This window comes from Fonsecaea nubica (genome assembly GCF_001646965.1).
Source record: "Fonsecaea nubica strain CBS 269.64 chromosome Unknown Scaff47, whole genome shotgun sequence".
Lineage (NCBI taxonomy): Eukaryota > Fungi > Ascomycota > Eurotiomycetes > Chaetothyriales > Herpotrichiellaceae > Fonsecaea > Fonsecaea nubica.
Genome location: NW_019173720.1, coordinates 1 through 23,490, shown reverse-complemented (window position 1 = coordinate 23,490; position 23,490 = coordinate 1). Strand labels below are relative to the sequence as shown.

At 52.6% G+C, this 23,490-nt stretch overlaps 9 protein-coding genes across 9 annotated transcripts; 5 read left to right on the top strand and 4 right to left on the bottom strand.

Moving 5' to 3' along the window:
- Nucleotides 1–553: 553 nt before the first annotated feature.
- On the bottom strand, nucleotides 554–3,094 carry AYO20_07000 (hypothetical protein; the record flags this gene model as incomplete). Its single annotated transcript, XM_022645288.1, has 2 exons — nucleotides 554–2,768; nucleotides 2,820–3,094. The coding sequence occupies 2 exons, from the start codon at nucleotides 3,092–3,094 to the stop codon at nucleotides 554–556; spliced, it is 2,490 nt and encodes an 829-aa protein (XP_022498674.1).
- An 802-nt stretch (nucleotides 3,095–3,896) lies between these two features.
- Nucleotides 3,897–5,158, top strand: AYO20_06999 (arsenical-resistance protein; the record flags this gene model as incomplete). The annotated part of the gene is made up of 3 exons (XM_022645287.1): nucleotides 3,897–4,170; nucleotides 4,223–4,311; nucleotides 4,415–5,158. 3 exons carry the CDS (start codon nucleotides 3,897–3,899, stop codon nucleotides 5,156–5,158), a joined length of 1,107 nt encoding a protein of 368 aa, XP_022498673.1.
- A 40-nt stretch (nucleotides 5,159–5,198) lies between these two features.
- Nucleotides 5,199–6,083, bottom strand: AYO20_06998 (hypothetical protein; the record flags this gene model as incomplete). The annotated part of the gene is made up of 1 exon (XM_022645286.1): nucleotides 5,199–6,083. One exon carries the CDS (start codon nucleotides 6,081–6,083, stop codon nucleotides 5,199–5,201), a length of 885 nt encoding a protein of 294 aa, XP_022498672.1.
- Nucleotides 6,084–9,048: 2,965 nt separating this feature from the next.
- On the bottom strand, nucleotides 9,049–10,848 carry AYO20_06997 (hypothetical protein; the record flags this gene model as incomplete). Its single annotated transcript, XM_022645285.1, has 4 exons — nucleotides 9,049–9,570; nucleotides 9,686–10,003; nucleotides 10,070–10,540; nucleotides 10,735–10,848. 4 exons carry the CDS (start codon nucleotides 10,846–10,848, stop codon nucleotides 9,049–9,051), a joined length of 1,425 nt encoding a protein of 474 aa, XP_022498671.1.
- A 513-nt stretch (nucleotides 10,849–11,361) lies between these two features.
- Nucleotides 11,362–14,339, top strand: AYO20_06996 (hypothetical protein; the record flags this gene model as incomplete). The annotated part of the gene is made up of 3 exons (XM_022645284.1): nucleotides 11,362–12,498; nucleotides 13,145–13,290; nucleotides 13,349–14,339. The coding sequence occupies 3 exons, from the start codon at nucleotides 11,362–11,364 to the stop codon at nucleotides 14,337–14,339; spliced, it is 2,274 nt and encodes a 757-aa protein (XP_022498670.1).
- Nucleotides 14,340–15,543: 1,204 nt separating this feature from the next.
- AYO20_06995 (hypothetical protein) lies at nucleotides 15,544–16,686 on the bottom strand (the record flags this gene model as incomplete). Its single annotated transcript, XM_022645283.1, has 3 exons — nucleotides 15,544–15,983; nucleotides 16,047–16,553; nucleotides 16,617–16,686. 3 exons carry the CDS (start codon nucleotides 16,684–16,686, stop codon nucleotides 15,544–15,546), a joined length of 1,017 nt encoding a protein of 338 aa, XP_022498669.1.
- Nucleotides 16,687–17,192: 506 nt separating this feature from the next.
- AYO20_06994 (hypothetical protein) lies at nucleotides 17,193–18,779 on the top strand (the record flags this gene model as incomplete). The annotated part of the gene is made up of 2 exons (XM_022645282.1): nucleotides 17,193–17,525; nucleotides 17,586–18,779. The coding sequence occupies 2 exons, from the start codon at nucleotides 17,193–17,195 to the stop codon at nucleotides 18,777–18,779; spliced, it is 1,527 nt and encodes a 508-aa protein (XP_022498668.1).
- A 1,330-nt stretch (nucleotides 18,780–20,109) lies between these two features.
- On the top strand, nucleotides 20,110–20,598 carry AYO20_06993 (hypothetical protein; the record flags this gene model as incomplete). Its single annotated transcript, XM_022645281.1, has 1 exon — nucleotides 20,110–20,598. The coding sequence occupies one exon, from the start codon at nucleotides 20,110–20,112 to the stop codon at nucleotides 20,596–20,598; it is 489 nt and encodes a 162-aa protein (XP_022498667.1).
- A 1,115-nt stretch (nucleotides 20,599–21,713) lies between these two features.
- Nucleotides 21,714–23,429, top strand: AYO20_06992 (hypothetical protein; the record flags this gene model as incomplete). Its single annotated transcript, XM_022645280.1, has 1 exon — nucleotides 21,714–23,429. The coding sequence occupies one exon, from the start codon at nucleotides 21,714–21,716 to the stop codon at nucleotides 23,427–23,429; it is 1,716 nt and encodes a 571-aa protein (XP_022498666.1).
- Nucleotides 23,430–23,490: the final 61 nt, after the last annotated feature.

Below are 23,490 nucleotides of genomic sequence, written 5' to 3'. Positions count from 1 at the left end.
ACACGGCCTCGCTACAAGAGAGAAGAGAGTGAGAAGAAAACCCCGCGAGAAAATCTGCTTCGATATCTGGCTGGCCTACATCACTCTGCTCTGGTAATATTTTCACACTACCTCGTACCTTGGATGTTCATTTACGGATAGATGTCTAGTCTAGAAGTCTAGATCCATACCCAATACCGAGCACATATATCTATATATGTATGTATGTGTGTATGTATACTAAGCTACCCACCCGCCCATTCACCTACCTAGTACCCGTCATTCTCCCTTTACAGAGCGGATCTGGTGCCTATCGCGTGTCGTCCTTTTTCAGACCATGTCCGACGAAAGGGCTCAAGACTCCTCAAATAAAGACTCGGACAGACAGACGAGGACCACGGGACGAAGAGAGAGAGAAAAAACAGCTCACTTGGCAATATCTCAACTCAGGAATACAATTGCAATGCTTGTTGCTTGTTGTGTGAGATATAAAGACTGATGCCTATAAAGGAGCACGCGTTAACCGCCGCTCAACTTCTGTCGGTTCCCGCAGCTGCTAGCGCTACACCCTGATTCACAGCTCGAGCGAGTGCCATCCAGCCTCTGCTCTCTCCGCATCCAATATGCCCTGCACATCCATCTCTTTCGTCACGTCGTCATTCAGATAGCTCAGGCCGTCCATAGCCTTGCCTTTACAGGCTTGGCCCAACGTCAAAAATGCAAAATGTCCTCCGACCACGGGCCGTGCAAAAAAGTTCGGTCCGGGAAACCCTCCTTCCCCTTCCGTCATGTGTAGATCCGTAAAAGGGCGATCGGTCACAGTCTCATTCACCCACTTGGCGACAGATTGTAAGATGTTGGCTCGGACTTTCGGCGCGGCGACGGCCATTGCAAAGAATTCCCAATCCGTCTTGGTGTACAGGTGTCGCGAGTCCAGAGGTAATCCATATTTCTGCCGGACGGCATAGTACCAATCACTTTGCATCTGGTATATGTGTTTCGGCACGAATCCGTCGTGGTCCCCGGGAATGGAATCCTTGAGTGGTTTCTGATACTCGTAACGTCCAGCAATAGAGGTCTTTGTCGACGAGTTGTCTGAGCCCAAGTGGAAGCATAGCAAACTATCCGCGTACAGATTGTACGTGGTGGTCCAAGAACCATACCAATTGTAGGCGACCTTGGCATGTGTTTTGTCACGAGAAATACCATACTCTTCCCACTTTTCGATATACACTTTGGAGATGTTGTTGAATACCTTGACGTCCTCGTGGTTTTCTGTGAGTTCTGCAAGCCCAGCCATGGCTTTGATGCCAATAATGCCCTTGAGAGCCAGGTTTGTCTGCAGAGCAAGCCAGCCAGCAAAGTCGTCCGTGGAGAGCTGGTTATGAGGTAGCAGAGAGAACTCGACCAGGTAGCTTGTCCACTGCTTCCATAACCGATAGCTCCTGTGGACCCACTTCTGGGCTCTCTTCAGGCTTGCAGGCTGCCCAACCCAAGCATCATCAATGTAGAGGATGCCGTCTTCCTTACCAACTGAGAGAGGAGCTAGGCTGTCCGACGAGGGCATTGGTGTGGGGACACCACCCATCGCCTGCCATGTGGACGACGCAGACCAGCCCGCATCATTCTTTAAGGCATTGGCCAATGCCAGTCCCATGATGAGGATGTTTCCACACTCCTCTACGGGCATATACTCATCTTGTCCCAATGGATGGCCAGTGGCATTTGGAAAGTGGAAACCCAGGTCATGCATCGCGTATTTGTTTGGATACTGCCCGCTCAGCATGTGCTCGATGAGCGGCTCCAGTAGATATCCAAGCCATCGCGCGTTCGTATACAGAAAGAACGGAAATGCGGGGAATATAACGTCAATTGTCTGGAAATTCCCGTTAGATGAAATTTCCTTTAGAAACAAAATCGGATCGTCTGGTGTGCCCGAAAAGCTTGTTGCTCCCAGGACTTGACGAGCGGAGAGAGCGACGATGTCGACGTAGTCCTCCGCACCAGACTGGTAGGCGTCGATAGCCAACTGCGCCGAATAGTTGGCCGCCAACCGGCTAGCATGATGGAAATCGAGGTAGTGGAAGGTAAGCACTTCCTGGACAGTCGGGAAATATGACTCCCACAAAGGTCGCATGTAGGTAAGCCCCCGCGCAGCAGCAAACTGGACAACCGGGTCCTGAATGTGAGCAATCGTAAACGTGATGCTCTGATCTGTAGTTCGCGTGCTGTTCAAATCAAAAGACTTTGAAAATGCAAAGACAGGTTCCTCGTCCATGATCGAACGGAAGTCGTGGTCGATCTTGTCTTTCAAAGTCCCATGCCTGGCAAACTCCTGTCTCAACCGAGCCGACACACCGGCCTCGTGTCGCACGTCCGAGGGAGCCGAGAAGTAGAGGGTACCCCATTCAGCACGATCTTGAAATTCCGTAAAAAGTTGTTGCACAGCCCTCTGAACCTTCCAGGTCTTGAAACCTTTCGAGATACCCTCCAACGCTGTATGGTCAAGACCCCAAACGATCTTGCTTCCCCGGTCACCGCTGACCCATTGACCATTGACGTCAATGTAGATATCTACAGGCACACTGCCCGAGACGTACACGGTGACGTAACTCGCCGGTATAGACTGTCTGACAGTCGAGGTGGGCGTTATAGGAGACAAGAAGGAGATGGTGATGTCAATGTTGCTGGACTCGGAGTAGAGTGAAGGCAACGGAAGAGAGTAGGACAGATTCGTAGTAGAAGCATCGTAGACCGCTCCACGGTAGATAGGTGTCGATACAGTATAACTGCCGAAGAGGTCAATCCGGTGCTTCAGGAGCAATGGTTTCAATATTTACTTGTCACCCTCCTTTCGGAGCGAGTCCTGGGGTCTTCCCAGCAAAGGGTATGCGGTCCTCTCCCCGGGAACACTGGCAAGGATGGAGAAGCCGATCTCTTGACCTGTCCAAAACATTGGCCATTTTTCCCACGGTACGTCTCGTGCATTATTTAGCCAGGTGCTGAGATAGGGGTTTCGCACGATAAGAGGGAGTACGGGAGGGGTGAGGCGTGAGCATTCGACCTGGATGGCGAGGGCGGCGGCCACGGCCGCCAATGCGGGAACCAGCCGCATGACGGAGGAAGCAGGACAGGAGCAAATCAAAAGTACCTGAGTTAGGAGCTCAACCTAAGGACAAAAGACATGAGAGTGCAAGAAGAAGCGCACAAACACTCGCAAAGACACGAGAAGAGAGAAAATCCGGGGAATCGAGCAGTGTGGAAGAAGGAGAAGCTGCGCTGGTCAGCCGATCAATTGCGTTGGAGCCCGCAACATGCGACACTAACCACCAGCTTTGCTTCTCCAATCACGCAATGACGGCACGATGGGGGATGACGGTCAGCATTGGATGCTTGATGCGCTTGTGACCTCTCCTCGGTACATCTATTGCTCACAATCACCGCCAACGTCCCCTCCATCTCGCACTATGCCTGTTCCTGTCTCCTTCGAACCTTCCCCCCTCGCCTGTCAAGTCGCAGACATACGGGAAACTCGCCCAGAAAATGAGGACATTAGTGGCGATCTACGAGGTACCTGCTAGCAGCACCGTCCGAATGGTGTGGATATCGTCGATTCGCCAATAGCAACCTCGATCCTTCGCTCGAAAGATTGCTAAAAGCATTGACTTGGGGAAAGACCGAAACAAGAATGGGATGCCACAGTTTGTCACGGCCTCGCGCCCATTGGCCGAAAACCTTGAAAAATAAAAAGTACCAGATATGCGTCGTTGGTTTTCGCCTCCACCGAGTCGGTGTCTATGAGCTATCTATAAACCTGCGTACTCATATCTGGTATGACCACCAACTTTCCTGCTTCCAATATCTTGTTTCTCCAAAAGTTTGCTGCGGAATAAAGCGATATTGCTTTCCATCTGATAATGGACATCCAGAACAAGGAGGCTGTACTGACTGCAGAAGTGTCTGCAGAAGTGTCACCGTCCGTTGCACCTCAAGATCCTGAGCAACAGCTCGACAACGAACGCTTGCCCAGTGTTCACACCTCAGCCTTCAAGAGTCTCGGCATTCTCGACCAGTTCCTCGCTCTATGGATCTTTCTGGCGATGCTCACGGGTATCTTGTTGGGCAATTTTGTCCCCAGCACTGGTCCTGCCCTGCAGAGAGGCGAATTTGTTGGCGTCTCAGTTCCTATAGGTACGTCGAGGGAGACAGTTGATGAGAAACGGCAGACTAACTTTGAATTGAGCCATCGGGTTGCTGGTCATGATGTATCCCATTTTGTGCAAGGTCAGATTTGAGACGCTGCATCACTCCTTTCGCGAAAAGACCCTGTGGGTGCAGATCCTTTTCAGCATCTTCGTCAACTGGATCATTGCACCTCTCTTGATGGCAAGTTTCGCAGCATTCTGTCGTGCCGCCCGATACTGACGGGATCCAGCTGGGTCTGGCCTGGGCTTTTCTGCCCGACGAGCCTGGTCTCCGCGATGGGCTCATTCTGGTCGGGATTGCCAGATGCATCGCCATGGTTCTGATTTGGACTGGTTTGGCTGGTGGCGACAATGAGTATTGTGCTATCCTGGTCGCCATCAACTCTCTCCTACAGATGGTTCTCTTCGCCCCTCTGGCGCTTCTCTTCATCAACGTTATCAGTCAGTCTTCCAAAGGCGTCAACGTGGACTATGCGCCAGTCGCGAAGAGCGTCGGTGTCTTCCTCGGAATACCTCTCGCCGCTGCCATCGTCACCCGGTTTAGCCTTCGAAACCTGGTTGGCAAAGACTGGTACGAAGAACGATTCCTGAAGTGGATTGGACCTCTGTCATTGATCGGCCTCCTTTTCACAATCATTGTGCTTTTCGGGTCGCAAGGTCGTCGCGTGGTTCATCAGATTGTATCCGTCGTGAGGGTTGCCGCTCCTCTCATCGTGTATTTTGCAGTCATATTCCTCTCCACGCTGGTGATCACCAGGAGGCTCAATATTGGGTACAGACTAGCCTGCACCCAGAGCTTTACAGCGGCGAGCAACAACTTCGAACTGGCCATTGCTGTAGCCATTGCCACATACGGCGTCAACAGTGATCAAGCGCTTGCGGCGACTGTAGGTCCCCTTATCGAGGTGCCAGTTCTTCTCGGGCTTGTTTATGCAGTCAAGTGGTTCGGCAAGCGCAAAAATTGGGCGGCATAGATGATTGACGCAGACCACCAAGAGAATGACAACATCCGACTTAGTCATGTTTCGGCCTAGCATCCAGCTCTTGCAAAATTTGAAGCACAGCCTGGGTGTTCACCCGACAGCCCGATTCCGGGAATTTGGGAAGGCCGGCATCCGTGGCAAGCCGCGTGTTGATTTCTTCCATTTCTGCGGGCGTGGGGTCGTACTGCTCGATCATTCCTTTGGCAATCAGACATTGCGTGGTGTTTGTATTTTCTGGGGGAATCGATCCGTTTGGCGGGACTGCGAAGCCATCACAACGAAAAGCCTCGGGAGAGAAGGGAGGGTTATTCAGGCCGTCAGAGCGGAACATCCATTCGTACGGACTGACTTGGGGGGCCATTGAGGCGATCTCAGGTTGACTCGTCGTTTGCGCATTGGAAGCTGCCGCAAAGGGCGGGCACTGCTGTGCCTTGTAATCCTGTAGAGGATCTGGGGCTAAGGCTGGCGTTGGGGTACAAAACGATGCTGACGAAGGGAACATGAGACAAGATGATTCCGAATCTGACTCTCTGCTAGTTATGCTCTCCGCAACATGCACCTCGCCAGCTTGCAGTGTGTCTGGTTGGTGGTATCTAGGTTTGAGTTGGCGATGCGCCAGCGCCGGCGCATTGCCAGGTAGTGATTGCATATCATGGCGGCCGAAAGTCTCGACGATATCTGGACTGATGCCAACATAATGCAATAGATCTCGCAAACGGGCATTTTCGACTTGCAGGTCAGCATAGGCTGCGCGCTGCAAGTCAGCGGCGCGACAAGACATCTGGCATTCCTTCACTCGTCTTTCCAGGCCGGCCAGATACTCCTGGCGTCGAGCACGGCTGCGTCGTTGGTTGTCGCGGATCCTTTCCTGCTTGGTTCTCGTACCCCCAGGTGCTGTGCTGGCTTCAGACGCCATGTCCAGCAAGCATCAACACTCGGTGGTTCGAGAAGCGGTATTTGGGCAAAATGCATTAGATAGGCATCATCAGAGGTAAATGTTCCTCTTTGGACGGACAGAAGCTGGCTCAGAGAGGGCGAACCGCAGCACACCACCAGCGCTAGGAAAGTGATGAGTAAAATGAAAAGCACGATTGGCCGGATAACCCTGGCGCTATGCTGGGGTGGCTTCGAAGGTGGACGCGTCAGGGCCCGAAGCCGGTTATTGAGGGGCCTCTCTCAGCTGAACGAGGAATGAAATGTGATGGTAGAGACAGACAGGCCGGGGTCGTCTTCGTATCTGAAATCGTTTGGCGGAGGGGAGTGGCAACACGAGAATCGTGACAGGATGAAGGTCAACCCAGATGGTGAGGAGCATTCTGGACAAGGGGATCTCCAGCAATATATACACATATGGATAGCATATGTAAGAGATCAGCTATTCATGAATCCGAAAAGAAGGGCCATGTACCCCAGCTCCGCCGCGGAAATGCGATCCCTCGCCCAAAATCATAGGATACGAGTCTGGATAGATCAACCAGGTGACATAATTTTGGAAATGGAACAGGCCTGGTACTGGAACAATTGAGTTCATCGAGGGCGGATCGCCTTGCAGAAATGGCGCGAAGATAGCAAGAGATGGAACCTCCACAGCATGGCGATTCTGGGGATAGAGACTGCGCTTGTCAGCGGGCTTTTGTGGAGAGAGGGACAAGTTATCAGGTTGTCCACTCCGCTTGCGAAGGAGGAGGTGGTAGTGGTAGCAGTGATGGTGTTCATGGAGGGTGGCAGCAGAAGGGAGAAAAAGTCTAAGTCAATGTCCCACAGATGCGCAGGCAGCTGAAACTCTCAAACTGCGCCACCACCACCATCATGGCATTTTCTCACACTTCTCCGTCTAAACCCTCGATTCGCGAATTCGCGGTTTATTCCTTCTGTGAGATCCTGCGTCCTGCTCCAGCTGCCCTACCGTTGCCCCTCCTCCTCGTCCAGTGAGATCAACGAACCGCCCTCTGGATTCAAACCCTAAATCTGCTCTTTTTTTGCCGCCTCCTCTCACCTCGGCCCATATGCCTGTATATCTAAGGTTCCGGATAGTGACAATTTGTCAAACCAGGAAGACGCCATGCCGACTCCGCGCAGAAAGGGGCGCTCATGTTTGTCTCCATCAAGGACGTGACTATCTCCAAAGGGAAATACACAGGGAAAGAGTTGGCATTGTAGCGGGCTTGTGGCAACGCTCTTCTGGCTCCTCCTGCTGACGCAAGTGTCTACCACGGACCTCTCCTTGATTTTGCGTGGCTGTCAAACCACGAGCAAAGGATACCTAACGCCGTTTGCCAACACCATGACCATTGTTCGCCAGACTGAGATCAGGGTAAGGAATGACCCCAAGTCCTAACCATTGGTCTATGGCTACGTCTCAAAGGAGCACGAGCTAATCCCAATATCTTCGCCCTACACTTTCGGTGCTGCCGGGGTCCAAATCAATCGGACGATCCAGCGATCTACATGGTTTCCACAGCCGCCTCCTGAGCTTGAGGAAACGTCGCAGCTTGCATGACGAACGTTTTGTGACACCGTGCGTGTATCTCGCCCAATCGTGGCATGTTTGGTGGCGAGTGTCCTCAACCACCGAAATTCCGCGATGCTGAGTACATGGACCACAACCCCCACTGCGGTTGCCACTCGGAATCCAAACCCTTGGATCCTTAGAGGTAGGTATTCTTCTCGATTTTCAACCAGTCGTCATGAAACCCAGGTTCGTGGCGCGCTTGGTCAGTTTTCCAACTGTTTGGTTAACTGAGCCACCTGAACCACGGACACAGCAGTCAGCTATATCTGGGCTGAAATTCTAAGTTGGATGTATATTTCAGCATGGCCAGCCCCTTCGAAATGAATCTGAACGCTGCTCCAATGGTGTGAGTGATCTGCGGTGTTGGGCAGACGCCAGAGGAAAATAATTCCGACAATTTACAAGCATCCCTGGGTTTGCGGAATGTTGGCTCAACGCCCGAACATACATGTGGTAGTCGATCCCAAGGTGAGAAACATGGATCGGCCAGGCCGAAAAGTGCCCTAGGGGTGCTGCCATGTTCGTTCACTAGAGAATTCTGTGACCTGTGGACTGTCGAGATCGCCTTCACAGTCTTGATCTTCAAGTGGTGGACCAGAGAATTCACGAGCCACAACTGCTCCATGTGCTGCCCTGGCAAATTTGGAATCGGACGCTGGAGAAACTCGTGATGGGAAGGTAAGCGTGTTCTAAGTTCCACGTCAATAGGCAGATGTGAGCGCAGTCGTTCTAGACCCAGAAATTCTCTGGTACGGCGCGGAGTTGGTCATCGGTCTATGTTGATCAACCAGTCTCTTTTCGAGCGCCGTTCAGAAAGACGCATGTGAACCCCGGCGTCTTGAGTTTGATGAGTTAGGTTCCTTCAGACTGGATTGAAATATGCATGTGGTCTCTTGGGGCGGAGGAAACTCGAAGGGTGCACAGGGTATAAGCTTGCCGAGAATCACCTGGATGGACATAGGTATCGATATGCCTGAGTCACTGGAAGAAGAATAAGGAGAAGCATACTCGGCAGAGAAGGGCGCTTGCAAAGGAGGCCCCTGAGGAACGAGTCAAGACATTTACAGGTAGACACAGGTAGAAAGGCAAGTCGGACACTCATTTTCCTTGACACAATCTACTCAGTCAATTAAACAATCAACAATCACAAGCACCAGAGGGAAAAAGAAGGCGACCAGCCAGTGATTTAGTGAGTCAGCCAGTTCCATAGTTCCAGCCACGCCCAAACGTGGCCTCTCTTCTCTCTCTCTCTCTCTCTCTCTCTCTCTCTCTCTCTCTCGTACATGGATACACAAGCTGACTATGCGTCCACACGATCAATCCCTCCTTTCCCCCCCTCTCTTTTCTTTTAAGATCTCTCACACTCCCTCTACAACTTCGACCCTCCTCCACTGACCCGTCTCAGGGCCAATGGGTCCTTGGCCTCTAGGCCATATTGGCGGAGCAACTCCCTAGTCTTCTCCTTCTGGGCGGCAATGCGCTTCAACAGAGCGGGGCCGCGCTTGTTCTCATTGCGGCCCAGCTGCAGCATGTGCACCTCATCGGGGCCATCGACGATCCTCATGGTCCGGCCGCTCGACCACATGGCCGCCAGGGGCGTGTCCTGGGACACACCGGCGCCGCCGTAGGCCTGGATGGCGCGGTCGAGGACGTCGAGCAGCATGTTGGGCACCTGCACCTTGACCTCGGCGATCTCCTTGAGAGCGTCCTTTGCGTTGGACTGGTCGATCTTGATGGCCGCGTTGAGCACGGCGAGACGGGCAGAGTCGATCTCGATGCGCGACTTGGCCACACGCTCCAGCATGATTCCGTGCTCGGCCAGGAGTTTGCCGAATGGCTTCTTGGCCGGGTCGTTCATGCGGGCGAGGAAGTATTCCAGCGCTCGTTCAGCCTACAAGGGTAAGAAAATAAACTTGATTAGAAATTATCTCCCAAAACAAAATGTCCTCCCAAAGATTTACTTGGGAGGTGGAAAAGAGGGAGAAAAGGAGTAATTCCAAACTTACAGCACCAACTGATCTCATGGCGTGGTGGATTCTGCCGGGGCCGAGACGGCCTTGGACGACCTCGAAGCCTCGTCCCTCACCCAGGATCATGTTGCTCTTGTGCACGCGCACGTTGTTGAAGGTGATGTGGCCGTGGCCGTGGGGGGCGTCGTCAAAACCAATGACGGACAACATTCGCTCAATGGTGAGGCCGGGGGTGTCAGCAGGGACGAGAATAACCGACTGTTGCTTATAAGGGCTCGGCTCGTTGGGATTGGATTTGCCCATGACAATGTAGATCTTGCACCGGCGATCGCCCGCACCGCTGGACCACCATTTCTGTTTATCGTCAGCGTCAGATATGAGCATGAAGAAAATCAACGAGGATGGTTGGAGAGAACAAACCTGGCCGTTAAGCACGTAGTAGTCGCCATCTCTCCTCATGTTCAGTTCGATGTTGGTCGCGTCACTGCTGGCCACTTGCGGCTCCGTCATCAAGAACGCCGACCGAATCTCGCCGTTAAGCAGAGGTCCGAGCCACTGCTTCTTCTGCTCCTCGGTTCCGTACTTGGCGAAGACTTCCATGTTGCCCGTGTCCGGGGCCGCACAGTTGGTGGCTTCGCTGGCGACGGCAGACTTGCCCAGGTACTCGGCCATCAAGCCATACTCGAGGTTGGAGAAGCCAGCACCTTCCTTGAAATGGTTCTTGGGCAGGAACATGTTCCACAGACCCAGCTTGCGGGCTTTGACTTTGAGGTCTTCAATGACCTGAGGGTGGGCGTCGAAGCGGGAGACAATGTCGCCACCATTTTGGTTGATCTGCTGGGCAAAGACCGCATCGGCGGGGATGCATTCTTCTTCGACAAATCTCTCGACCTAGATAGGGAAATCGGCGTTAATCAGTATTGACACTCAACTCTTCTTCGGTGTTTTTGGCTCCCAAGTAGTTCCGTGGAAGTTGCTGTATTGCTTCCGGGCTAACCCCGGCGGTACTTGGGATAGACAGTGGTAACAGGACAAATGTAGAAGAGCGCTTTGCAATGACACTTATACATGTAGTTATTACTCACCAGATCCAATGTCTTCTTCGCTCGTTCGCTCACGAAAGGTCTGGCAATAACTGGGATTCTTTCCGAGGCAGGAATATGGCCACCGGCACTATTGATGAGGTACGGAACCGACATTCTGGAGAAATTTCGGGACAGAGAAGAAGCTGGGGATGGGGATGGGGAGGGTCAGAGGGTTCCTCGATCGAAGCAGCGAAAGGAGGAATTAAATGAGTCTGGACGACGATGGGATGGATGGGATTGGGATTGGGATTTAGTGATCAACAAACAAATAATCGGATAATGGACAAAAGTGTAGCTGGTCTTAGGGTCTTTGATGGACGGGAATCCCTCGCCTAATCCGAGAACCGAGGCAGTGGAAACCAGATTCGGAAAAGCAACAAAAGCACTTGGGACTGCAAAACGACGAGCAGGATTATTCCGACTAATACCTGTAAATCCCTGGGTTAAACTGGTCCTCGTTGCTTGGCCCCCCCGGGGATCCATCAGGCCACACACTTACACTCATCCACACAAACACCCACCCACACGGGCACCGCGGGGCAATCGAAAGACGATGGAGTCAAAAGTGTCTGGACTCTGGCCAATTCCATCTCGGCTGACTCCCGTATCAAAAGCTTCGTCTCTATCATGGCTTTACCCAGCCTGAGAGCAGCAACATGCCACATCTCACCCCACATTCTCTCTGCTGCTCGCACGACTCACAAGACCATTCAATGCATTAACATAGCTGCCAGACAAGCCGCGAATCTCGTCGTGTTTCCCGAAGCATCAATCCCTGCGTTTCCACTATGGTCATCACTCCTCCCGCCGACGCACACCCATCATTTCTTCCGACGGATGGTGCAGGAGTCGGTCTATGTTGACGGTGAAGAGATCTCTGCCATCCGTCAAGCAGCCCGCGACAATCATGTAGTCATCAGTCTGGGAGTATCTGAGAAGGTGCGGTACAGCGCGGGCACTCTTTTCAACACCAATATCATCATTGGCGAGGATGGCGAGATTCTGGTGCACCATCGCAAATTGATGCCTACATTCTTTGAGAAGTTGACCTGGGCTCCTGGCGATGGCTATGGTCTACGCGTGGCACAGACCCGATACGGCCAGATTGGAGCCCTGATCTGTGGTGAGAACACCAACCCACTGGCTAGATATACCCTCATGGCACAGGGAGAGCAAATCCACATTTCCACCTGGCCTGCCATCTGGCCTACCCGAGTGATGGTCGAGAATGCCGGCAATCAAGACAATACTGTAAGCACAACGGGTCGCAATTATGACAACATTGCGGCAAATCATACACGAGCAGCCGCTCACTGCTTTGAGGCCAAATGCTTCGGGATCATGAGTGCAGGCTATCTTGATGATGCTGCCATGGCTGACATTGCCGCGATGACAGAGACACCAGAGGACATGCACAAGAAACTAGCAAGCTATCCACAAGGGGCAAGTCAATTTCTCGATCCAACAGGCAAGATAGTCCAGGGAGGTTTCGCCATGGACCTCACCCAGGACCAACGCCTGGATGCTCAAAACATGGTCACGAATAGGGAAGCAATTCTATTTGCGGATCTCGACCTGAATGAATGTATAGAAGGCAAGCAGTACCATGATGTGGTTGGCGGATATCAGAGATTTGACGTCTTCTCGTTGCAAGTCAATCGTCAGCGTCATGAGCCTGTACACTTCCATGACGGGAACGAGAATGGATCGAGCCTGAGGAGCAACAGCCTTGGGAACGATGAGCAGAAAAGTTCCGGCGGGAAAGTAAGGGAAGGGCCAGAGTGAGATTATTGAACAAAGATCCGGTGGAAGCGGGATGAATGGTGACTGGCTGAAGGTTTACGAGTATTTGCCGGTAAAAGGGGCTCATCCTCAATAGATATAACCTCGGGAGTTCGTGACAGTAAGTTACAAGGACAGACCCCAACTTCCACCTTCCTCCTTGCGGATGAACCGAGACTGCTACAAGGTTACAGCCTCGCTATGTATACTCGGTACGAGGTAAGTACTCCTGAGACGGTAGAGACATGATATCCTCTGTCCAACTTCGAGGTCAATCACATGTTTGCGTCATGACTAAGATGACCCAGAAATCAGTCATTTGAATTTATCCACGTGACTATACTCCATATCTTGGCGTCGCGGATGCAGAGTTTATCCGTTGCCGATCAAAATTTCCATTCACCTTTTCGGCAAACGAATGATTGACACTGGAAATTCAAGCAGAGTCGTTGTCGCCTTACATTGTACTACCAGCAATATCGTTCTCTTCCCTCTTTGACTGTACAGTTCTTCTTCCCTGTAGCCTTTTATCCAGCACTCGTGCAGGCTTCGTTTTCTCCATCTCCTTCCAAGCTAACCCCGCAAACCGTTCATGACCTTTCCTGCGGCGACTCCCCAACCTTTCCAGGGTACCAGCACAAGAGGAGAAGGTCCTCTGATCCTAGAGACGAAGGAGACCGGACAAGTTGTACCCGGGGGACAGAATGACCAGGCGACTGCGGTGACAAAGGATGGGCCCAAGGCGAAACCATGGGCCCATTTCGTCGCGGGAGGGTATGCGCCCAAAACTAGACTCCGTTGTATGACCGTGTTCAAACTCATGATGTTTTAGTATCGGCGGCATGGCCGCGGCCACCCTCACTTCTCCTCTTGACGTCTTGAAGACCCGATTACAGTCCGATTTCTACCAAGCGCAACTCAGAACCCTACACGCTCAACATCCTCTGCCACATAAACTCACCTTTACCTCCGTCCCCAGAGCAGCATTCTTCCACATCGCCGAGACTGTCCAGATATTGCGATCGATATACCAACATGAGGGGTTTCGCGCGCTATTTCGAGGTCTGGGCGCAAATCTGATCGGCGTTGTACCCGCCAGGAGTATCAATTTCTACGTTTACGGGAATGGCAAGAGAATTCTAAACAACTACCTCAATCCCGAAGGGCGAGAGAATGTCTGGACCGTCCACCTTCTTGCAGCAGCCACGGCGGGAATAGCAACCGGAACTGCTACAAATCCGATCTGGGTGGTCAAGACACGACTGCAGCTTGACAAAAACACTGCGAGCCATGATCCTCTCAAGGGACGACAGTATAAGAACAGCTGGGACTGTATCAAGCAAACTGTACGGCACGAGGGAATCCGAGGCCTGTATCGTGGCCTGTCGGCCTCGTACTTGGGAGTTACCGAGTCAACCCTTCAATGGGTATTGTACGAGCGGATGAAGCTGTCTCTTGCCAGGAGGGAAGCGAAGCGCCTGTCACACGCTGGGTATCAGCGAACAATGCTCGATGACGCGGAGGAGTTTGGCGGGAAGTTTTGCGCCGCCGCCGGTGCGAAGCTTTTTGCGGCCGTCATTACATATCCGCATGAAGTTGTCAGAACCAGGTTACGGCAAGCACCAACCATTACAACGGAGACGGGCAAAGTTACGATCAAATATACCGGCCTGATACAGTGCTTCCGCCTCGTGGCTAAAGAAGAAGGGCTGGCTGGTTTGTACGGAGGCATGACGCCGCATTTGCTTCGAGCTGTCCCTGCCGCTGCCGTCATGATGTCCACCTACGAGATTTTCCTACGGCTCTTTGGGACCACTTCATGACCCCTGCACCGCTGCTAGTCCTTGAAAAAAGGGCTACTTGGTCACCACGTCTTCAGCGTGCCTGTACAATTTGTATCGGTCCTACAGGTCGGGCGTTTCATTTTTACCATTGCATAGAAACGAGGCGTTTCTGGAGCAACCCGCTTTGGCTTGACATGGAGCAGTAGCCACTACGAATTATCGATAGAGGCGACTGCATCGGGAGCCAAAGGGGGTTTAATGGAGAGGCGGATAATTGTCCTGGTTGACAAAAGAAAGATACCCACCTCCAAGCTTTGTATAATACCAACATGTGTTTGTGTCTATGTGAGAGAGAGAGAGAGAGACAGAGAGAAGAGGCATCTTCTCTCGTTCCAATAAAAGTTTCATTGCAATGTTTGTATTGAGCTGCACTGAGGTATAGCTGATCGTGTTTCGGTTCGTTCTTCTTTCTTCGTGTCATGTGCCTTCGAAGATACCGAGTGGTGTGCCTCGCCAGCGTCACCACGTTTACTCGAAGCCTTTGGTAAAGTCGAGGGAGGAATGATGGTTAGCCCGGTCCTTTGGCCATGAATGACCCCGCCGACGGTCTCTAACCTACCGCCCCTTTGAAGTGATAGGCAATAGGAGATTGCAGGAAATGACAATCCTCGTGATCGCCGGTCGAGATGAGGCTGCTTCACCCATACAGACGACCTAGCGCAGACATTCCACTGCTCCGAAATTGAGACCTATCCAAGAACGGTCAGTATATCCCTTGGTTGATCCTTGACTCGGCACCCTGGTCGACAAACATCTCACTCGTTGTGGAGGAAGAGGCGGTATGCAGTGCAGTATCTTGTATCCAGCCAACGAGAACGTGTTGGATAGAGTGGAGTGTTGAGACACACCATTTTCGAGCCTCTGGCGGTAAGAAATGGCTGATCGAGAGCCAACCATTTCGCAGGCAGCAATGCCGTTAGGGCATGCGGACATACTTCAAGCCTCATCCCCGACCGTCTGAGTCAGATGGTTACCCCTGGTCGCTATTGTGAATCCGACCAGGTTGCAGGCGGCTCTTTTGCTCCTGGTCACTTTTGTGGGGGTCTCGATCATTCGGATTCTCTAGTGTGCTAGTGTGATTGCTTGGGCGATACTCCAAGACGAACCCCATGATCCGGCCAGGAGCTGTCAAATGCAAAAGGGAGCCGTGTCTAGGGCCATCCCCCTATCCATGCTGAGGATGTTACCCCCTCTTTCGACGCCCTGCCTTGGTCACATTCTTTGCCGCATCCCTAGCGCCCTCGCCCGGTCGCTCGTCCACATCTTTCGATGCAAGCAGTTCTTGGGCGTCAGGCTCCAGTCTCAGGAATTCTCGGATCGTCCAATCAAAGACGTTGTCGTACTCAAACCCTTGCTGGAGGAAGAGATTGCTGAACATCCTCCGGAGGTGCTGATAGTCCGGTCGATCCTCATCGCGCAAACTGTGCACATAGTCGAAGTAGTCCACGAACTCGGTTGGCAGGTCTGCGCAGAGTTCGCTCGTACTGGTCGCCTGCTTTTTCTCCAGAACCAGCAAGTACTTGTCTTCCGGCTTTGCTTTGAGACCTTGCCAGGGAAGGCTTCCACGGACGAAGTACACAAGCATATAGCCAAGTGCTTCCAGGTCATCGCGCCGGGATTGTGCTGGCGAAAAGGGTCAGCTGGTCTTCTGGCAGTTTTTAAAAATTAGTCAAGATGTCGCCTTACGGATGCCTAAGTGACCCCTGATACTCGCGTATCTGCATGTGCCTAGTAGCTGAGGAGGACGCGCTTTCACATCACGAGGACGAGGTGGACTGTTCGAGCCCCATCGATCAGGGTGGCGGTAAATCGCAAGACCTAAATCGGTCATGTAGACGGTATTCCCTCGCTCACCCAGACCAAGGAGGAAGTTTTCAGGCTTGATATCCCGGTGAAGGTAGTTGTTTGAATGGAGACTCTCGAAGCGATGGAGCAGTTGGTCAGCGAGCATCAGCGTCGTCTTCAGCGAGAACTGGTTGCCACAGTATCGGAACAAGTCTTCCAGGTTGGGCCCGAGTAGCTCAAAGACCAAAATGGCAAAGTCGTCCCGATCTCCATGCCAGTATACCTCAGGAAAGCCAGCCTTCCCAGCAAGGGATCGATAGATGCGCACTTCCTCGCAGAGAAAAGATGGCGCAACACTGTGATGTTCGAGTTTCATGGCGACTTCGTTGCCGGTTTCAGCGTCACGCCCTGTTTGAACGGAATGAGATTGCATTTTGAAGACATGGGTTTGTCAAAGAATTGTCGCCATACCAAGGTAGACATAGCCAAAGGAACCAGATCCTATCTTTCGTACCAAGTGGTATCTTCCGCCAAAGGCCATGTTATGGACATGCTGCATAAAGCTGTCCATACTGTGTTGTGAGGTCGTTACAATCGTCCATCGTCGACTTCGACTGAGGGTGTGTGTTCGAGGTACTTGTGGCAGTTTGACCTTGGGCGACTCGCTCCACTTCCCCTGGGGCGCCTTAACTGTACATGGTTAGGTAGCAACTTCGCAAGGCAGATGGCACATGGTTGCCTAGAACCAACCCCGCAAGCCTGAACCAGACACGCTAAGGGTGGCACGCACAGCCCGCAAACGCGTTAATCTCTGATACGATTAACCATTTCCTTAGCGCCAGAGGCTTGAAATCGTGTGCCAACCTCCCATCAACGCAGATATACGACTACGAGTAATACGGCGACTGGATGTGAAGTGCGGCATGCACCTCCTCCCACACCTTCTCTCAACATGCAACCTTGCCTGGCCTGTCACCGCTGTTTGTGTCCTTCTTTGAGGCCACCTCCTCACACCTTTCTCCTCGACTCTTCGTCCTCTCTTCACTCATGTTCGCCCTCGAAGAACCCGAGTCGAAAAAGCGACAGCGGTCCTCACAAGGGTCCGCAGATTTCGAGGCAGGGCCGGTAGCAAAGAAACAAAAATCTCTCTCGGAAAGCCGTGGTTTCCGTTGCCGTCGTCCTCCCAGCTACTGGAACACATTGTCCAAAGTTCATTTGACCCGCGGCGCTCTCTGGGAGTTTGACCGCAGGAGCATTGAAGAGAAGAATCAGTCACCTTGCACACTCACGTTCAAGGTCGAAAATCCCACAGGACGTGCTGGCCTACGGCTCAAGAGATTTGCTCGATGTGGGGGACCTGATCTTTCACACCTTCGAGGGGTTTGTCTTCTCCTCTGCCGACATGAGCCTGCCTCGGAGACTGACTAGAGTTTGTGACAGCTTGCCAACTTGCCCCTTTCGATCCACGACATAATGAGCGATCATGTTAGCTCCCAGAGCCGGAAACGCTCCTCAGCCTCGTCGAAGCCGAGTGACTTGGCCAAGATTACCTCTCCTAAGATCACACCTTATAGCGGCAATTTTGAGCAAAAATTGATTGATACTTGTATCTATCCCGATGATCACGAACATCCAGATGGACGGTTTGCGCCTGAGCCGGCAAATTTGAGCGATATTCGGGCCGCACAACGGGTCCCTCGACCGTCTCTCTCACCATCGCGATTTACAGAGGAAGACTTCAGAGCTTTCAAGCGGGCAAATGCCAGAGTAAAAGGCGAGACTACTGGGATTCATAATCTATTCCCTTTGATCGCCGGAAGCGAAGCAGCCCACCGTTTCGAGATGGACCTGTCACTGAGCAACCTGCAAGCGTTCGACAAAGATCTCAGTGACCCAAAGCCCGATGTCTATCATGGAGTGGCACTATCGACCATCCATCCGCGGGTGCGCGCTGACTTGGGGACTTACATCGTTCCATCGAAGGTCGACATAACTCGTCCGGCCGCTCCGAATTTCTTCGTTGAGGGCAAAAGCGCTCAAGGACGATCGGACGTGGCAAAGCGACAGGCGCTGATTGATGGAGCTGTTGGAGCGCGAGCCATGCACGAACTCCAAAATTACAAAGCTAAGGAGCCGGGATATGACAACAAAGCACGAAGCTTCAGCGCAATATACCAGGCAGGCGTTGGTGTCCTCCAGACCTACGTGCACCATCTCACAAAGCCTCTAACTCTTGGAGGGAATCCCGAGTATCACATGACTCTAACTGGATCCTATGGAATGACGCACGACAGGGAGACATTTGTCAAAGGAGCTACTGCGTACCGCCGCAGTCGAGACCTAGCAAAGACAGAGCGGGACAGCCTCATTGCCCATGCGAATCAGGTGGCTCGCCAGATTCCTGCGCCCAGAACCAAGACACGCTTGACGACCAGCCGCAAATCCCAGTCAACGGGCCTTGTCACTGGATCAGACTCCTCTGAAGACGAGCTGGCTCTGGACGAAGTGACCCCGGTCAAGCGCCGAAAACCAAGCGCAGCGTCCGTGAGATCCGGTTCTGCAACTGGACGAGATGGTCGCTCTGCTTCCGGAGCCGCTATGGCTACTAACAGAGCACCCTTGGCACCTCCATAGACTATCATGTCGCGTCTAGATGCAACGGACAACCTACTTCGGCGGGAATTTAATTACCCACACACCGAAAGGAACGCACGCATCTTCAGGGGAGAAAACCTTCAGACCTCTCCAGGCAATGCCAAAGCGTGCAGGACTCGGGACGAGGGCGTCAGACACGCCCCACGATTCGAGTTACTTCAGAGCGGATGCACCATAAAGATCCCCCGGGTCGGACGTAAAAGCGCAACATTTTCGGTTTCAGCTGCTGTGTTTAGGATACTCTGCAGGGAATACTCTGATGCTCGTCCTACGAGGGACACCCTATTTTTTCGACACCTCGAAATCTATTTAGATAAGCGTTAACAAATTGTCAACGAATAAAATCTGGCTCGTTTGGAAAAGTGTATACGGGCAAGGTGGCCATCTCGGAGACGGTGGAACACGGATTCAATTGATTATTCGCACGAGGTGTGATGTTCCTACAGGTGATGTGGTGGCCGTAAAATACTATTCCTCTTCTACGGAGTAAAGTTGTTGCCAGGACTCGGCGGTCCTGCCGTTTCGGGCAAGGTCGAGGGCGGTGCGCGCCACTCTATGTATGATCTATATTACCTCTAGCGAGGTTCCCAAGGGCGATCAGCAATCTACAGCGGCTACTGCCAGGGGCTCGAAGTTGGAATGACACCTCTTTATCGTATGAGCATGACTACAGACTTGACAGAGCGTAGGCGGTAAGCCGCATCATACTCGCATTGCCATGCACAATCATCTGGAAACAAGAAAGCTGTCTTTGGATTCCATTGTTTTGTGACTGTTGCCAAGGCGGGCCAAGTTACATTCGTTTACGACTTCACTTAGAGTGACAGCCTTATGGTGTTCGGTTTTCTGAGTGCTTGACCAACTCTATCCTTTCCTGACATATGCCTGGCCTTACGCGGCTATAATGCAGTCAGTCCGGCTCACGGCATCCCTCAAAGAACCACCGATGCGTGATGTCGGGTAATTTTTACCAACCTCTTAAGTCGTTCACGACGCGAGATACGGCTCATACTCCTGCAGAATGATGACCAGGGATTGGAGAGTCGAGATTCACCCAACGGCCCACTGCGATGTCAATTGATCACAACTTCCCTGATGTTTTATGATACAAAGTTCGATCTCGATGCTAGAGAACTTCTAGTGGCCGCGTCACCGCACATCAGTGGTTTTTATACATTGTACGCCCTCTACAAATTGCTCCGTGTTGCGCAACGGAATGTGCCGCGCATTTTACAGCAAAAACCTTCTAAGTTTTTCGCCCTTTCTTATGTCTGGAGAGATCCGACACGCTTGAGCGACATCGAGGTCAATGGCCAAGTCGCACGGACGTCCTGAAAACTTGGCAGAAGGACTTCGAAGCATTCGAGCAAATACGAATATTCGCGTCATTTGGGCTGACGCAATCTGCATCAATCAGCAGGACCACGAAGAGAAGTCATGGCAGCTTCAGGAAATAGCGACGATATACAAGCGTGCAGCGTACGTTATTTCATGGCTTGGACGCGGCACTGCTGAAAGTGACTTGGCTTTCGTCGCACTGCGAAAGTTCAATTTCGGACATGATCTTCTTCTCAGCAGACTTGTTGGTCAAGAGAGAGCTTGTAACAGCGTGGTCGCAGCTATTGAATACGCAGAAGGAAGTTGTACGGGAATTGACATTGCCAAAAATCGAGAGTGGGAAGATCTGTTTGGCGCAGTACGCTACGAAAGTGGTGAATCTACTCTTGTCTCCAAACGCCGCTCAACCATTTCGAACTTTGACTGGGTATTCTGGCCTAGCCGTCCACGACAGATGTAGAGTCGGTGACCTGGTGGTCATCGTACCAGGTGTTGGAATACCTCTGGTGGTCAGAAACACAGCAGCAGATGGTCCTCCGGTTTGGACAGAACCCTCTGTTAGAAGGGATAACGGGCGAATAGCTTCTCGTCTGTCGTAATGATGACAATCTGAGTTTCTCCCGTGTAGTACAATAGACCAAGACTGGACAGTTTTATTTCCTTCATATTTGATTTCTTCTAGGACTCCCACCATCCCCCTTCAATGCCCGTAAACAGCCATGGTGGGAAAAACATAGATTGGCCGCGAAGAACTTTCCTCCTGTCCCCGTTGCTGGTCCCATTGTGCTTCACGACCGCGGACGGATGATGCTGTACGGATACGGAGTAAATCTGCCATGCACGCAACAAACCATCGCAGATCTCTCGCTCTCCTCCAATTTCGCTTCTAGAACGAGTCTCCCATATTGCCCCGGTAAGTAGAGTCAGTAGCCTCTTCACCACTGAGCTTCTCAGAACTAGGCGATTGCTGCTCGTCTCCTCCAGGTTTCAATCTTCCAGTCAATGTTCCGGAGACGAGACGTTGGCCAGCGGCACATAGCACCAGAAGCGGAATAGTGGCTTGGCGGTCACGCCAATGGATCGCCGGCTACATGGGTTCTGATTGGCCCATAGTCACAAATGCCAAGGCCAAGGGCCAAGGCTGAATAATGATCGCCAGAACCCCAGCGGAAAGCTCTCACGCTCTCCAGTCTACAAGGCGAGGTTGTGGCGGAGCTGCTCAGTGTCGAAGCACTGAGACTTGGGATGGCCCATTCTTACATTCGACGAGCCAGTCGGAGGGCACGCTACAGGTTGGCCAAGGCTCAGGCTCGACGCATATGGGCCCCGATCAGACTGCCAACATCAACAATCCGCCCTGGGTAACATTCATGTCGACTTGGCGACCTCCACCCAGGCTGCCAGGTTGATCGACGGCGGAGACTACCTAAGCCTCAGCCGTGGACGATGTCATGCTCACTTTTCCCGCTTCCCGTAGCTGATTAAAAGCTATATAGAGCCTCGTCTCGAGGGCTCCGACCCCATGCATCACCAATACATTCCTCTTCTTGCCTTTTCCAACAAGATCCCTAGAAAATGTCATCTAGACTTGCATTGACGGTACTGGGCGTTTCCGCCGCGGTCGGCGTTCTGGCGCAAGGTGGTGGGCAAACCGGCATTCAATTTCAGCCCTGCCCGGAGCTGAACGCGAACATATCTGCACTGCTGGGCGGTGGAGGCTCAGTCTTTGACTGCGCTACACTTTCGGTACCCCTGGACTACACGGATCCTGACTCGGGTCCGCTTGACCTCCGGTTATTCAGAGTCAATGCCACCCAAGAACCGGTTTTGGGATCCGTCCTGATCAATTTCGGTGGCCCCGGTGGCACGGGCGCGGAGAATTTACCTACGGTCGCTGAAATTGCGCAGAGTGTCATTGGGCCGCAGTGGAATCTCGTATCTTGGGACCCTCGTGGAACCGGCTATACTCTTCCGTTCACCTGCGATCTTGATGCCTTGGCCGCGGCCCTGGCTCCGGCTCAGAAGCGCGACGTTGGCACGCTAATCAGCACCAATGTGACGGAAGTCTTTCTTAACGTCGGATGGGACTACGCTGGTCAAATTGCAGACTACTGCGCTGAACAATCGAACGAAACAGGAACACTCATCGGGACAGCATTTACAGCCCGAGACATGATCGAAATCGTTGACGCCCTCGACGAAGACGGCCTTCTTCGCTACTATGGTTGGTCGTACGGTACGGCGCTAGGATCATACGTTGCTGCCATGTTTCCCGACCGCGTTGAGCGCATGGTTCTAGATGGCAATTTGAATCCCCACGACTACCAAGCCGGCCACTATGGAGAATTCGCCCACGATATCGATAAGGCTTTCGCTGGCTTCCTCCAGACATGCTTCGACACCGCCGACAATTGCGCTCTGTACTCACTTCTTCGGCCGAACACAACACAAGATCTCCTTGATGCCATCAACGCGGTTCTGACACCTCTCGCCGAGAATGCGACTTCGAGTCTCGAAGGCTATGTTACCTATTTGGGGGTTAAGGGGACTTTTATTGAGCCGCTCTACTACCCTTCTACCTGGCCCACTTTTGCAGAGACGCTCGCCAGCGTCATGAATGGGACCGCCAGTGCACCCGCTAATATAACTACGCCCGCGCCTTACGGTCTGGCCAAGTATGCCGTGATTGGAATCCGCGCGAGTGACGCCACATTCATTGCCAACTCGAGCGACGAATACCTTCCTCAGGTCAAATACCAAGCCACCGTCAGCCCCGGCTTCAGCGACGCTTCCTATTTCAACATCTGGCCTTCTGCGCGGTGGCGGATGCACGCCAGGGAGCGATACTGGGGAGATTTCCGCGCCACGACCAAATCCCCGATCCTGTATGTGAACGGCGAGTTCGACCCGGTGACGCCGCTTGTCAACGCGTACAATGGCAGCGTCGGGTTCACGGGAAGTGCGGTGCTGCCCCATAGCGGCTACGGTCACGGTGTCTTCGTCAGCCCTTCCGAGTGTGTATCCAGACACGTTCAAGCTTATTTCCTCAACGGGACGCTTCCCGAGGCGGATGCACATTGTGAGCCAGACTTGGACCCCGTCGAGCTATGGCTGTCGCGGGTCCAGGCGTTAGAAGCGAACTCTACGGCTGGCGGCAACGACACCGACAATGGGAGTGGAAATGGTAACGCCACTGCAAACGCGTCCGAGAATGGAGCGAGCCGACAGAACTCACGCACTGTGTATACCACGGTGGGGGTGCTGGCAATAGCAGCTCTGGTTTTGTTGTAATGTGGTGTGTGTGTGTGTGTGTGTGTGTGTGTGTGTGTGTGTGTGTGTGTGTTGTGTTGTT